This window comes from Ursus americanus, chromosome 24 (assembly GCF_024610735.1).
Source record: "Ursus americanus isolate L20-20 chromosome 24, mUrsAme1.1.p, whole genome shotgun sequence".
NCBI classification, from domain to species: domain Eukaryota; kingdom Metazoa; phylum Chordata; class Mammalia; order Carnivora; family Ursidae; genus Ursus; species Ursus americanus.
The window spans coordinates 36549926-36566609 of record NC_142150.1 but is presented as its reverse complement, the minus strand read 5'-3'; the positions used below and the strand labels follow the sequence as shown (position 1 = coordinate 36566609).

Here is a 16684-nt window from a genome sequence, read left to right as displayed (position 1 = left end):
TTATAATGCTTCTAATTTCGTGCAACAAAACAGGATGTATATCAACTTTGTCTGAATACATCAGAACCGCTTATCTGGAGTTCTAGGTGTGCAAATACAGCAAATGAGGAAACACAGAGATCGAAACATAGATTTTCCTCCCCCACATGTTGGTACAGTCCTTGATAGACACAGAAGAGACAGAAAGCTTCAGACTACAGGCTCTCACATCTGTGCAGTGGAATAAACCTAGGTAGGTAGAACTTTTTTTTCCCCCCATTATCCAGAGCACCAGAAAGCACTTTTGTCTATGTTCTGAGAGGCACAGATGTAGGACCTGTCAGACAGACTGGGCAGAATGTTGGCTCAAGGCAGAGACAGCTCTTCCTTTCTTTCCACTGGTAGATACTCAATGCCAAATATTTCAGGAATTTTTTTTAGATAATGTAGAAAGTTCCAGTGACTTAGACACATTTGATCTTGTCTTCGTTCCTGCTTTCTGACTTTCTGATTATGCAAGCACACTTTACGCATCGGCAGATAGAGAGTAAGGCTTAGCATGAAAAAGGAAGTTGGTCTCCAGCCCTATTTTCTAGCAGACCCAATTTAAGATACGGGGGAATAATTCGGTTAGAATTGTGACATTGAAACTTTTTTGTTTACAACATGCAAGTGCAATTCGGAACGTCAAGACTGGACGTGGTGAGCCAGCTAAGTTCACAATAGTTCTCTTAGTGAGAATCATGAGAGTTTCATAACTGATCTTGCAGACGTACAATGAGGAGGATTAGGTGGTTTGGAAGTTATGTTAACTTATAAAGGATAATAGGGCTTTGAAGTTAATACTTAAGGTGAGAACCATGTGGTAAACGAGGCTAATTTTTGTATTGTGGAGTAACCAAGAAATACTGCAATGTCCTTTCTAAATAGGCAACAGAGGTGAAAGAGCAACATTTGTTAGAAAGATGATGACTTTAAATGTGAAAATCCCACTCAAAATATTGAACAGTTGGATGGTGGCTTAAAGGAGCAAAGGCTGAACCACAGGCTTAAGATTTGATAGACTATTACAGTATCTAATAACATATGTGCAATAAAAATCATTAAAGTGAATTTTAGGGTGTAAAAATGTGCTCAGTAAATATTATGGTCAATATTTTGAACCTAAAATCCATATCTGTTGAGTGAATAGATGAGTAAATAATGACATTCACAGTGAGGAGTGATAGGAGATACTTTTTGGAGTCAACAGTTTCTTTTCTTTTCTTTCTTTTTTTTTTAAGATTTTTATTTATGTATTTGACAGAGAGGCAGCCAGCGAGAGAGGGAACACAAGCAGGATGAGTGGGAGAGGAAGAAGCAGGCTCTCAGCGGAGGAGCCTGATGTGGGGCTCGATCCCAGAACTCCGGGATCACGCCCTGAGCCGAAGGCAGACGTTTAACGACTGAGCCACCCGGGTGTCCCACAACAGTTTATTTTCACCCCGACAAAATTATACTGAAAGATATGGCTCCCTCAAACACTCAAACATGTTATGTGTGGGCTTCAGGAGGCTAAATAAGGGGTGTGTTAGTCTGAGCCTGGCTTTATCTCAAGAGCAGATTCTTACTTATCAGACCTATGACTCTTTGGTCCCACATCTGTAAATATGTCTGTGGATTTGGGCAAGTTATTTACCATCTTTGGATAAGGGGTCACATTTTAAAAAGATATAATAACTGGTTGATGAGATACTCTTTATTTACGAAGTATTAGTGGTCAAGACTCATCTACTAAAGAAATAGAAAAAGAAATGTTCTTGTTAGCACTTCCAGTGTGATCACATAAGATCAATTCCTTGTTTAAACTCCTTAATTGAAAGCAGCTATTGGGAATCGAAAAATTGAATACTTAGGATTTATCTTAAGTGTCCTGTAAGAGTTCCATGTCATGATAGCTTAATCTTTTCATTAGAACTGCTAAGAAATTTGCACATACAAACATTACTGGGACCAGTGTACAATGCTACCTCTTTTTTTTTTTTTTTAAAGAAATTTGGCATGGATCTCGAGTCAGAAACTATGTTTCCACTTTGATCCAGGAATTTTATACATAAGCAGTTATAGAAAGGGCCTAATTCCATATAATCAGCATAATTGGAGGATAAAACATAAAAAGAAATTGTATAAAGTATAATCAAGACTTAGTTAAAACATTATAGGGAGAGTAATAGAATTCATAAATACCAATGCAATAAGGAATAAAGTCTGCCCCTATTTTCCAAACTTAATTTAATGTTAGCAAATATTCATAAAATTGATATAGAAGATGGTAAAGAAATAAAAAGCTAATATTTAGGGGGGGAAAGGTTAAAAATGAGTTAGTTTTCAAGGGTGGCCTTTGTGGGGTTTGTTCTGCCATGGAAATCCATCATCGTTTTTGACAAGTGCCAAAGCACATCCCAACTTCTTAAGAAGATAATTGAGAGTTTATGCTACTTTTATTACCTCTCTGATGATACTAGGAAAATTGGATACATCATTTCCAGTGTCACACGTAGGAGGCATAAGCATGATTATATTTTATGTTGACAAACCTGGGGCTTCATCTAAATATAGCATTCATCGTCACACAGAAATTAAAGGTAAGGTGGCTTTTATATAGTGTATTCCCAGGTCTCTCCTATTTCCCTAGCATAATTATGGACACTACTCCGATTTCTTTCATTCTCAAAACTATCTTGGATTAGATGATAAATTATTTGATATATTTAATTAAAATAAAGGGAAATTTCTTTCATTCAAATCTATTTGCCTTTATTTATTTTGCTAAAGATTTTATTTATTTGTGTGAGAGAGAGAGAGCACAAGCAGGGGGAGCAGCAGCCAGAGGGAGAAGCAGGCTCCCTGCTGAGCAAGGAGTTCATCTCAGGACTTGATCCCAGGACCCTGGGATCATGACCTGAGCAGAAGGCAAACACCCCACAACTGAGCCACCCAGGTGTCCCTCTATTTGCCTTTAAGCCCCAGGTTATTTTCACTCCACTCGGGATAAGTCTAAATAGATATATCACAACTCCCATGGTGGGTACTTTTTTACAAGCCTGTGGCCACGTGCAACTTTAAAAGAAACAAACAAGCAAAAAGCAGTCTTGAGATTTACAGCATTCCTTAACCTGGGAGGATACCTTATAGTCACGTAGGATTTGATATTCCTCAACTTCTGTCCTCTCTATCCTTACTTTACACTGCTGTTTATCACACGAGTGATACCAGAGTCAGCAGCAGGGACACATGAATATCACTTGGCCAGTGATATTATCATATATGATAAAGACGTTGATAAAAGAAGCCCAGTATCTACTTCTGTTACAAGATTAACAGTATTGGTCCTATGATGGTGCATATCTGATGCTATTAACAGATGACCGTCTGTTACAGAATGAACAAAACTTTGGGTTCTGATAGGATGCCTGGGGACATTCCTCCAAACCAAAACCAAAGTACCCCATTGGGAACGACAGAAACATCTAGTCCCCTGAAACATCTACTAGACAAGCTGCAGAAATTCCCGAAGGGGAATCTAGAAGCACTGGGGGTAAGTAAGTAAACCTCTAATAATGAATTCTGAACCAGGAGAAACCGGGGAATCTATTGAGGGTGAAGGATAATTCTGGCTAATGAAGTGGTTGGCATAGGGGGACCAGGTGATGACCTGTGTCAACCATTGTGTGGAGTGGAAAAAAAGCCACGTTGATTAAAAGCAAGGGACCATGTTTATATGGGGGAGGGGTGCAGTAAGAGGAGACTATAAAAGTCCTAAGCTCTTGGGTGAGCCTCACTGTGACCGTATCTTATTATAGCAAAGCTGCCCCATATGGACTGGCCTCTGAAAAAAAAGCACTTTCCAGGATCTGACTCCTCTTAGCATATCTTTTAATAATATTCAAGGGGATCCATCCTATGGATGACCATGATGTTTGGACCAAGTGATCCTCTCTCCTGAAAAATGCTCACCATTGTCTTTAAAGCACGTATTTTTGTTTCGTTAATTTCGATGGTTGGTAATTTGGTTTGTTTTGTCTCTTATTCAGGTGGCTCAGATTATGATTGGTGTGAAATGCTTCTTTTATGGGATAATTGGATTTCTTGCTCCTAATTCTGAAATGTACAGAATCTTTTTCTTCTCAATTTACACAGGCTTCTCTTTCTGGGGCGCGTTGTCTGTGAGTATCTCACTTACATCTCCAATTATAATTATTCAGTCATTTACTCATTCATTCATCAACTCAACACACAACTTGTATGGCATCTTGCCAATTCTAGAATACTTGCAAAGATACTTAGTCAAGATTGAATTTCCAACCTGAACTTTAATATATATAATGTAACGATGCCCCTAAATTCTATTCATTACTGTATAGTATGAAGCTATTCAGTATAATCTTGCTGTTTTGCTTGAGGAGAAAATCCTGGGTTTGACACAGGGAAGAAGTGTCCCTGAAATGTAATAATATTTGGATCGGAGAAGATGCTGGGGGTAGGGAAGTGTTACTTTTCTTAAGTCATCAATCTTCTTGGCCAAATACATTGAGAAAAATGCCATGTAATCTGAGCTCACATTTTCCTTTTTCTGCACCCCAAAGTGTGAATTTGAATTATATTTACTTATTTTCTCCACATTGTATAAGTCATTTCTGCTGTGGTTTTTGTGTCCACTTCTCTTATTTAGTGCAAGGAATTTTACTATTCATAAGAATAAAAGGATAACGATGGTACTTTAATCGTACGGCGCACACAGTTTAATGACCTGCTTTCCTCTGAGATCTGAAGGGATGGCCTGGGAGGCGGGGGTCAGTAGATAGGGACAGAGACATGCAACTGGCAACGGGGTGGGAGGTTGAGTTGGAAGAAGTTGCTACTCTGCAGACAGCTTTCTTATCTTACAAACAGTTTATCATTTCTGGAATTCTGACTGTTGTGTCTGCCAAGAAGCCAACAAAATCACTGGTAAGCACGTTTTCCATTTGTCGTTCAGGCAGAAAATGAGAACTTGTAACACTCTGACTTTCCCATGTGAAGCCCAGTCACCCGGGGGATTCATCATTTGTAGTACATTTCATCATGTAACTGTCCATTTGGCCCAATGAATCATGTGATCATCCTATGGCTAGACACACACAAGCTAGATCTCCTGGGATTTTAGAAATTCTGATCCCCATATCTCGTCACCAGAAGAAGAATGTGTAAAGACTTATCTAGCTATTCAAGCCTTTTTACGGTGTGGGGTAGGGGGGTGTTAATAAAGATAAAAGCATGGCTTAGGCTTGAGCAAGGCAGACTTACCTTTGGCGGAGGGAGGAGCTAATACAGGGTCAGAAACTAGAGACGCTAAAATGCCCATAATGTTTTTATCCTATCCATGGTATGTGTTTAAGAAAGATCAATCCTCTCCAACTTTTCTCCTCCCAATTGTGCTTTGCCATTGAACGGAATTAGCAATAAATGGATGACGAATGCCTAGAGATCCACGGCTAAGTTAAGTCAGAATTCTCCTCCCCGTGTGTAGGGTCTAGAAACCCCTGGTCCTTAACTTATAAGCTAGTTATTTCCTTTTTTTTCAGCTGAGAGGGAATCTAGGTGCCAACGCTCTCAGCACCCTGGTCTCGATTGTTGGGATCTGTATTCTGTCCTACAATTTCACAAAAAATGGCCTCTATGATTGCAAGAAGGAAACTCTCTGTTTGGGCATCAAATCAGTTGGAACTGTAAGTATTATCCTCCTGAACTCTGGGAAGACTGAATGCTTATCTGAGCATGATGAAGATGACACATGGTCGTTGGTATATTTCAAGAACACGACAAAAATTCTTGCTTGCAGATTCCTTTCAAACCATCTCTACAGGTGTCATATTTCGAAAGAGAAAAAAAATATTTCTTCACAATAGAAAAGAGCCCCAAGTTCTGTGAGCTAAATTTTATTTTTCAAGAAAAAATGGTGAAGAGATGGAATGATATTAAAATCTGAGTCAAAGATTGGGGTAATTCTTACTTTATACTTTATTATTTTTAAATTATTTTCTATCATAATATTCATTACTGCTAGGAATTTTTAAAAAGTATTACCCAAAGCTACATGGAGAATGAATAGTTATTCTGACTTGCCTCTACCTGAGAGTAGACCTTTTTTTTGCAATAAAGCCATGTGAAAGTAATGGAAAGTGATGGAAAGAGTGGTCTGAGGAAGAGGAAAAAGAAATCAGTAAGAAACCAGTAAAAGAAACCAGGAACACTAGTTGGAAGACACATTTCCTTATTAGGAAAATGACCAAAAAGTTTCACACCCTAAAGTATATTCCAAATTTGGGAAACTTTCTGGTTTTCATTAGAATTGAGTCTAATGGAAAACTGGAAAATTTCAGTATCTCACTGGGGAGATCTGAAGCCCTGCCATTTCTGCCTGGAATATGGAGAAGGGTCAGCTTTGTAAGCACTGGCAACATTTCTGATATCTATGACAGGCTAGTAATAACTTCAATAATAGTATAACTAATAACCCACCACTACCACCACTACCACCAATAATATTAATAATAATAAGTGGAATAATCATTGTGAATTCTGAAATGTCATCAAGTTTAACTTCCCACATTGTATTAGTATATTCAAGAATATCGACTATCATCTCCAACTCTTGTTTTTCTATAGCAGCACATATATTTCCGGGTTCGGATCCAACGTCATGCCACCATTTTGGATAATGTAATGTGCTGCCTTTTGAGGGCCTGGCGTGGGGCTCTGAGATAAAACTTTCCAAACTATCATCAGGGTGGAAGGTAATGCATGACATTTTATTTTCTTCAACAGGGACTTGTGATTGTCCTAATTATCCTAACTTGTCTGCAAATTTTAATTTCACTTCCTCTCTCCATGCTCAACTATAAAGTGGATGACAAGAATATTCACTGGGTAAGTACAATTCTTGGAAGAATGAGGATGATTTCAACTATTTCATTAAATGAGGTTGTCAGTGACTTTTTTTTTTTTTTTTACCTTTGGTAAAATGAACAAAAACATAAACTCTAAGTGATTCGGTGGACAACGTGGGAGCTACTTATGTGTTGTGCACACTTGGAATACACGGTGTATACTTCTCTAGTCCGTACAGAAACTCTCACTCATGGGCATATATCCACGAACTTTCATCCAGCCGGCCAGCCATTAATTTACTGTACGAAGTATACTCGCTAGTGTGATGAATATACCAAGTATCTATCATCCGAAAAATAATAAAATCAAGGTATAATTGATTTAAAAACCTGAAGGAGATGAAATATATGATTCCAGGTATATACAATTGAAAATACAATAGACTAAGAAACACAAATATAGTTAGAATTTTATGTTTTATTATCACACTTAACAAATATAGGTAATACAGCACTAGTAGCATACTTTCCCCAACCTCATCACCTGGTTCTTTTTTTTTTTTTTTTTTTTAAGATTTTGTTTATTTATTTGACAGAGATAGAGACAGCCAGCGAGAGAGGGAACACAAGCAGGGGGAGTGGGAGAGGAAGAAGCAGGCCCACAGCAGAGAAGCCTGATGTGGGACTCGATCCCATAACGCTGGGATCACGCCCTGAGCCGAAGGCAGACGCTTAACCACTGTGCCACCCAGGCGCCCCCACCTGGTTCTTTTTGCGTGTTGAAATTATGGCCACGGCTGTGTGTCAGTTAGAGTTAATTCAAACAGAAAATGGAAAGGTTTATGGCATCCGAACTCCCCTCATTTCAAGTGTATAACATTTATCGCAAGCATTGGATTCCATGATTCTAAGGGCTCGTTAAGCAAGTCTGAATTCCTCAGGGCAGTCAGTCATGGGTGGAACGGACCCACGAGCATGGCAAAAGGTAGAATTTCTTCTCTTCCACGTTTTATTTTAAGCCAGAAGAAGCCAGGCTTTACCTTCACTGCTTTGGAAACCCCCTCAGTTCGTTATCCAACTGTGCCATTTACCAGTTACGCTTTCCACATAACTGTCAGAGAACATTCTGTTAGACTTCTGCCGCTGCACCACAAGACCCTCTCTCCAGTTTCCAGTCATGTGTTCCTTCCTCCCTTCTTTCTGAGCCACACTGACAGCATTCTCAATGTCTTTATTTCCACTAACCTCCGTTTGAGACATTTTAGGCTTTCTCTATACTGTTCCTCAAAATTTTTCTCCTCAAAGTTTTGTTCTTGAAAATTTTTCTCCTCAAAATTTTCCTCAAACTTGTTTCATCCCGCTGCCTAATTCCAAAGCCACTCCTGTATCCTAGGGATTTATTTACATATCCTAGATATATTTATAGTAATAATATTGTATTGTTACCCATTTCCAGTACCAAAGTACATGATAATTTTTTGTTGTTGCCTGACAAGTTGCCACAAGCATATCAGCTTAAAACAATACCTACCACCTACTTCTTACCTCACGCTCTGTAGATCAGAAGTCTAGGTGGACCGGACTGGGTGCTCTACTCAGAATCTCATAAGGCTGAAGTCCATGTACTAGAGGCACCAGACTCCTGGAAACTCTGGAATGGTCTGCTAGCTCATTGTTGTTGTTGGCAGAATTTGGTTGCTTGTGATTATGGGACTGAGATGGTTGGCCAGGATTCACTTACGCTCAGCTCCTAGAAGCCCTCTTGGATCTTTTCAAGTGGTTCCCTCCATTTCAGCAACAGAGAACTTCCTCCTTGTCAAACATTTCTCATGCTTTGAATCTCTCTGACTTCCTCTTCTACCATCCAGAGAACATTCTGTTTTTAAAAGACTCCTGTAATTATATTAGGCTCATCCAAATAACGTCTTTTTGGTCATATGATATAACATACTTACAGTAATGACACCATGATATTTGGCCCACCTCAGCTCCTTTCTTCATACTTGCGCAGCGTGCAGTGAGAAAAGATATAGAGAAGGGGAAGACATATTTATTCTTTCAAGGTCATGGATTTGAAATGAAATGTACCCACTAGACCAACATGTGTCACACGATCACACTGAACTATCATAGACGCTGCAGAATTCCGTCAGGCTCAAATCTAGCTAAAGTAGACTGACTTTCTGTTACTAAAGGAAGGTGAGGAACATTCTCGATCTCATTCTTCTCTATAGCCCCAAATATAAACATCGACCTTCCCCCTCACACCTAAGATACACTCACCAACTCACAAAGGTTGATAACCCAAACCATTTATTGCCCTGGAATCTTTGCGTATATGTACTTCTCTCCCACAAATCCAGAAATAGCTCGTTGCAATGAGGGCGGAAAGACAGATGATTTGCCCCATCTCTGCTCACACCCATGATAGATATGCGGAATGGACGAAAGATAATGATCAAACTTCAACCTGGAGAGAAAAAGAGAATTGTGAAATCACTGATCTGTAATATTACACAATTTTGGAAGGCAGGAATTATGGAGATTTTCTGCCCCCCAAAATGGCATAAAATATTTAAGTTATACCATAGTTCATGTCTCTGGGAGGTATTAACTTATCTGTTTTCCTCTCTGGCTCTTTGGACACTAATTTTCACGTCCATCATGTCTGCATTGGAGAGTATACTCTTCTTAGATATTTCTCAGTATTGGTGTCCTTCTCTCTGATGGTATCGGTGGTGTTGGAATTGCTTTATATTTCAAATATTCCCTGGCTATTTAAGCCAGGTCTTTGCTTTCTATGGCAACATATTTTCAGCAGAAACAGAAATGGAGAAGTAAATCTTTTAGTCTCAAAATATGGCTTTCACTTCTGGATCAACGAAGGAGTTCCAGCTCCTACTGTCACATCCACATCCCAACCAGCAGAAAGGAGAAGGGAAATGGGAATACATACCCTTCTTTTTAAGTGTGTAACTCCAAAGTGAGACATGCTATTTATTCGCACGTTTTGCTGGTAAGTAGTTAAATATTTGCCCATGCTTAGCTGCAAGAGAGCCTAGGAAATATAGTCACAATTTTATCTCCATTATCCAGGTTAAAAACAAGTCATATTGCTAAGAGAAGGGAAATGTTAGTAACAGCTCTATAGGTTAAGTATTACTTGAAATCTATGAAAATACAATAATCATCCTCTGTTTTAAAAACCTCACATTACTTTCTGTCATCAAATAATCATTAATTATGAGACCGATACCAAATCACAAATACAAAATGCAAAAATACTTAAAATTGTATATGCATAATCATACATAACATGTTCAGACACTCAAAAATTTACGTTCTATTATCAGCTCATCTTTCTCCAGCCCATCAGCAATGCACCATAGGGACAAATGTCCCAATAATAGCGGGGCTGAAAGTCTTCATACCGAAATGACTAAAGAAGGCAAAAAGCTCTATTATATCTCCCTATTTCTGTTGTTCAAGAATTATTTTAGTGGGTATGCTTATATTTTCCTTTATCTTCCTAAAAACTAAACGGTAATAAGCCAGGCAGACTGATACCCAGCTGGCTAAATATCTGGAAAAAAGTGATCATTGAGTAGTTGTGTTTTTAAAAATTTTTTATTTAAGTTACAGTTAGTTAACATACAGTGTAATATTAGCTTCACGGGGTGTGGAGACACACTCATCCTGGGAAATGGGTGTGGCCGGAAAGGGGGCCACCCCCGCCCATTGCACAGTGCACCTTCTTGGGGACCCTGGTGCTAAACCATTCTCAGACGACCTGCTTCTGGGTGGGGTTTTCATTCGTAGCAGAGCGGCTCCTTTGTTGTGATCTGTTGAAGGTCAGCACTCGACACAAGGGTTTGTAAATAAAATGTAAATAAAATTTAAAAACTATTAGCTTCAGGTGTACAAGACAGTGATTCATCACTCCCGTGCAACACCCGGTGCTCATCACGACAAATGCACTCCTTACCCCCATCACCTGTGTCACTCAGCCCCCCACCCACCTCCCCTCTGGTAACCATCATAGTTAAGAGTCTGCTTCTTAGTTTGCCTGTCTCTCTCTTTTTTCCCTCTGCTCATTTTTTTGCTACTTAAATGCTACATATGAATGGAATTCTATGGTTTTTGTCTTTCTCTTACTGACTTATTTTGCTTAGCATAATACTCTCTAGCTCCATCCATATTGCTGTGAATGGCAACATATCATTCTTTTTTATGGCTGAGTAATATTCCCTTGTATATGTGGACCATATCTTCTTCATCCATTCGTCAGTTGATGGACACTTGGGCTGTTTCCATAACGTGGCTATTGTAGATAATGCTGCTATAAACATTTGAGGTGCATGTATCCCTTTGAATTAGTATTTTTGTATCTTTTCGGTGAATACCTAGTACCGTAATTGCTGAGTAGCATTGGGTAGTTCTATTTCTAACTTTTTGAGGAACCTCCATACTATGGCTGCCCCAGTTTGCATTCCCACCAACAGTGCAAGAGAGTTCTCCTTTCTCCACATCCTCTCCAACACATGTTGTTCCTTGTGTTGTTGATTTTAACCATTCTGACAGGTGTGAGGTGAGAGCTCATTGTAACTTTGGTTTGCATTTCCCCGATGAGCAGTGATGTTGAGCATCTTTTCATGTGTCTGTTGGCCATCTGTATGTCTTCTTTGCAAAAATGTGTATTTCTGTCTTCTGCCCATTTTTAATTGGATTATTTGGTTTTTGGGTGTTGAGTTTTATAAGCTCTTTATATGTTTTGTATACTAACCCTTTATCAGATATGTCACTTGCAAATATCTTCTCCCATTCCATAGGTTGACATTTAGTTTTATTATTTCCTTCACTGTGCAGAAGCTTTTTATTTTTATGAAGTCCCAATAGTTCATTTTTGCTTTTGTTTCCCTTGCCTCAGGAGACATATCTAGAAAGAAGTTGCTATGGTCAATGTCAAAGAGGTTGCTGCCTGTGTTCTCCTCTAGGATTTTTACGGTTTCATGTTTCATACTTAGGTCTTAAATCCATTTCAAATTTATTTGTCTCTGTGGCATAAAAAAGTGGTCCAGTTTCATTCTTTTGCATGTTGCTGTCCAGTGTTCCCAACACCATTTGTTGAATCATTGGGTAGTATTAGTCATAACTGAAATTGACCCCACGCCCCCCTCTACCTTTTCTGGAGAGCAGCCAGTAGGCTCCCCAGGGCCCAAAGTCCACACAATTTATCGTTGGAGTAAGAGAAGATGTATTTGGAGACAAATCATTGAGGACTTGAAGTATATTATTCTTAATGGCTTATGTACAGTCTTTACAGATTATTCTTTGGTTTTTTTTTAACAGATTTCTATATTGTTTTGCTGGAAAACACCTTCTGAAGATCTTTACCAAGACTTGTTTCCTCAAACTTCAATCTATCAAGAACTTGAACGTAAGAAAGAAACACCTTCACGTTATCCCACAGATACTAGCAAACAAATATGAGACTGCTCTTCTGTATTTTCCACCCACAGTGACAGCAAGAAGCTCATCCTGTGACCACCAAGGCATAAATAGACCCATGTGGGGATACAACTGTGGGGTTCAGAGTCATAAAGATAGAACTGGCATTTATAACATTAAGAATTTGGTTGTCACGACTTTTTTTTTTTGTTATGGTTGGATGTCATCACAAGCTAGGTTTATGCTCTGTTAGAAAACTTAACCCAGAAATATTGATGGCTTAGCACACCAGAAGTTCATTGACTTCCTACCTTACGTGTTCATTATTAGTTGGCTATTTGCTTTAGACCCATGCTGATATGGGTTCTATCAAATAGCATGATCTCTGGGAAAAGTTCTTTGATTTTGCCAACGTAAGGAAAGAAAAAGTTAGAAGTTGGACCTTTGGCAATTAGATACTTTGGTCTGGAAGAAGCATGTCACCTTTTGCCACAGCCCATTAAATGGTCATCTTCCCAGCACTGTGTGGGAGACAGGAAGTGTAGGGTGAGATAAAGTGCCTCCAAAGTTTAATGTTCAATGAAAAACGGTGAAGTAAACTTAGAGTTTCCTGAACTAATTGTGAAAATAATTTGCATGTTTGGTCCATCACTTTTACACTCTGTGACTTTTGATGTGTCTCTTCTGTGACTAAACATCGGTTTCTTTATCTCTTGAATGATCTAGCTTGTGCTTACTCAGTTCAGATTGGGATAGTCATCAAGGAAAACAGGAAATAAAGGGCAAAAATACTTTTAACTATATGAAACACTGCAACCGACAACTATTTATATGTATATATATATAACCTATAGGTTACACCATTTCATTAATATAGTGTCAGGTTAATTAATCATGCTGCATCATTCTAGGGACATTAAGCTTTTCCGGTGATATTTTATGTAAATAAGCTCATATATAAAAGCTTGTGCTGCTCAATTGGCCCACTGACAACTAATCAAAATGTTAGCCCGTTCCTCTTGAATAATACAGCCAAAAATTTTCAAAGTAGTTTTCAAAGTAAAATTAATATTATGTTCCATGAGATCAAACAATTCCATTTCTGTTCTACACAACACAATAACCACTAGACACATATGGCAATTTAAATTGAAATTATTTAAAATTTAAAAAAAATTAAAGACTCTTTTCTTAGTCTCAGGAACCATATTCCAAGTTGTCAATGACCACTTGTGGCTGGTCCAAAATATTTAAGGGAAAAGATGGGGAAAACTAAAAGGAAAAATAGGCAAATATACTATTATATTTGGAGACCTCAACACCTCTTTGACAGCAACTGACATATCAACCAGGCAGAGAAGCAGTAAGGGTGTGACCTCAGCAGCTGTATCAACCAGTTGATCTAATTGACAGTTATAGACTTTTCCATCCAACAACAGTACATTTTTCTCAAATGTACATGGGATATTAACCAGTTGGTTACTTCGTGTGTTGAAACACAACTCGACAAATTTAAAAGAATAGAAATCATATAAAATATGTTCTCAGATAATAACAGAATTATGATAAGGGGAAATTCAAAATATTTGGAAATTAAAGAACATATTTCTACATAGTCCACAGGGTCACAGAATAGTTTTTAAAATGTGTAAAAATTGTGGGGTTTCTTTTGCCTTTTTTAGCACTTCTTGTGATTTTTTTTCCAAACCAGACGTATCATATAACACAACAGATGGCTACAGATAGAAACTGTTGTAGACTTGGATGAACACGGTGCTATGGACTGGGCGTCTGTGTTCCCCCATCTCAAATTCATATGTTGAAACTCTAAACCCCAACGTCATGGTTTTTGGAGCTGGGGCCTTAGGGAGGGAATGCAGTAACAAGGGTGGATCTGTCATGATGGAATTAGTACCTTATAAGAAAAGACATGAGAGAACTTGCTTCCTCTCTTTGCTTTCTAGTATTTGAGCATACAATCAGAAAATGGCTATCTGGGGGCGCCCGGGTGGCGCAGTCGTTGAGCGTCTGCCTTCGGCTCAGGGCGTGATCTTGGCGTTCTGGGATTGAGCCCCACGTCGGGCTCCTCCACTGGGAGCCTGCTTCTTCCTCTCCCACTCCCCCTACTTGTGTTCCCTCTCTCACTGGCTGTCTCTCTCTGTCAAATAAATAAATAAAACCTTAAAAAAAAAAAAAGAAAGAAAAAGAAAATGGCTATCTGGAAGCCAGGAAAAAACCTGACCATGCTGGTACCCTGATCTCAGACATCCAGCCTCAAGTAACATGAGAAATAAATGTGTTTAAGCTACCCAGTCTATAGTATTTTGTTTTAGCAGCTCAACTAAGACACACGAGTTAGTAGACATATGTATATTTCTTTGCTCTGTTAGCTGAGACAACCTGAAAGAAATGACATCCCAATAGCAACAAACACCCCTAGAGCCCAGATCTTGGTTTCTAATACCATTCCCCACTAAAAGGAAACGGGGCTGCCTGATGAAATAGCTGATTCCAAGACTTGAGCAGGAACCACATAGGATGAGCCGGAGAATATGGTAGTGCCTAAAAGAAGGAAGTGCTCAAAATGAGACACAATGACGGGGTACGCAAAAGGGACACAGGAGCCGCCATGTTGGAAACAGAAACAATTTGAGCAATAAAATAAAGTAGTATTCAATTATAACCCAAAATGTATATAAGTATTCAGGAATCCATACACATGAATAATTGAATGCATAAATAAGTGGGAGAAAAGAGACAAAATCTCAGTGCAGAGTATCTAATAACTTATGCAGTTGCTGCACTTTCAAAGCAGTAGATCGTAACTCCTGACTCCTTGAGTCTGGGCTGCACACAGCGGCTGTATAGGGACATCCTTCCAAAGACTACAGTATAAAAGTTAGTAAAAAACTAACTTTAGAGTGGAAAAAACGGAAAAACTGTACTCAGTGAGGTGATTAAAGTCAACATGAACAGTGTAAGTCATGTTGACAGTATGTACCCTTGATTGGATGTGGTAAGAATGATATTGTACTTCTGAGTTCTTCCTCCCCAAAACTGAAAACACTAGTGTAATCATGAGAAAAGTATCAGACAAACTCCAGTTGAGGGACATTCTACAAAATACTTTACCAGTATTCCGCAAAACTATCAAGGTCATCAAGAACGAAGTCTCATAAATAGTCACAGCCAAGAGGAGCGTGAGGAAACGTGACAGCTAATAAATGCCATGTCTTGGGTGGGATCTTAGAACAGGAAAAGGGTACTAGCTAAAACCTAAAGAAATCTGAATAATAATAATGCTGAAGTCAATGATAACGTATCAATATGGTTCATTCTATACTAATGCAAGATGTCCACTGATTTGGGGTGTATGGGAACTCTCTTTACTAGCTTCTCAATTTTTAAAATAAATCTAAAACTGTTATAAATATAAATAGTATTAAAAACATTATAATGTGGTACAACTACATCAAAATGGTTAAAATGAAAATCACACAATGTCAAGGTGAAAATGTGCAAGGACTGGAACTCAGGCACTGCTAGAAAGCATGTGCAGGTTACGTGAACTTTGGATATGACCTCGCAATTCCACCACTAAGTCTGTACCCCATGGGATTTTACACATGCATGTACCAAAGTATATAAATGCATTTTTCATGCACTGCGCTATTCATCCCAAGTAGAAGCATCCCAAATGTTCATTGGTACTTAAATAGACAATAGATTGCTCCATACATCTTCGAATATCTTGCAGCAGTAAGAATAAAGAAGTATTGCCACTGGCAATAGCATGAACGAAGTTCACAAACATGGTAGGCGGAAGGAGACATATCCAGTATATATACTCGGTGATACATTATCACAAGACTCCATTTCATAAAATTCAAAGACAGAAAAAGCTCATATGCACGGTAAAAGTCAAGATTGCCGTTACCCTGGGGATCTTAGTGAATGAAACGGTCACAGTCTCCTGAAACTTTGGGAACATTTACTCATTGATGCAAGTACTGGTTACATGAGGATGTTCACTTTCTATTCATCTTAAAAATTGGGGGCGCCTGACTGGCTCGATTGCTGGAGCGTGTGACTCTTGATCTCTGGGTTGTACGTTCAAGCCCCACGTTAGGCGTAGAGATTACTTAAAAATAAAAATCTTTTAAAAAAATTGGCCAGCTGTTACAATGATCTATTCACTGTCCTGCGTGTGTGGTATAGTTCCATTAAAAGTTATCATGAGAAATGATACTGTGCACCCCAGGCATGTGATTGGTTATGAGACGATGTGGGAGGAGGGGATTCAAAACCACAATCAACATCAATAGAGGGAAAATGTATTTTATTTGGTT

The 16684-nt window shown here is 38.7% G+C and overlaps 1 protein-coding gene across 2 annotated transcripts; it reads left to right on the top strand.

Moving 5' to 3' along the window:
• Positions 1-154: 154 nt before the first annotated feature.
• LOC123785096 (membrane-spanning 4-domains subfamily A member 5-like) lies at positions 155-14617 on the top strand. Of its 2 annotated transcripts, XM_087854922.1 has the most exons (8): positions 155-232; positions 2484-2603; positions 3400-3556; positions 4053-4184; positions 4912-4968; positions 5583-5726; positions 6826-6927; positions 12237-14617. In XM_087854922.1, the coding sequence occupies exons 3-8, from the start codon at positions 3401-3403 to the stop codon at positions 12375-12377; spliced, it is 732 nt and encodes a 243-aa protein (XP_087711048.1). In that variant the 5' UTR covers positions 155-232; positions 2484-2603; position 3400; the 3' UTR covers positions 12378-14617. The 2 variants fall into 2 exon arrangements, with proteins under 2 accessions (XP_087711048.1, XP_045642729.1); XM_045786773.2 differs by lacking the exon at positions 2484-2603 and having other exon boundaries at positions 170-232.
• Positions 14618-16684: the final 2067 nt, after the last annotated feature.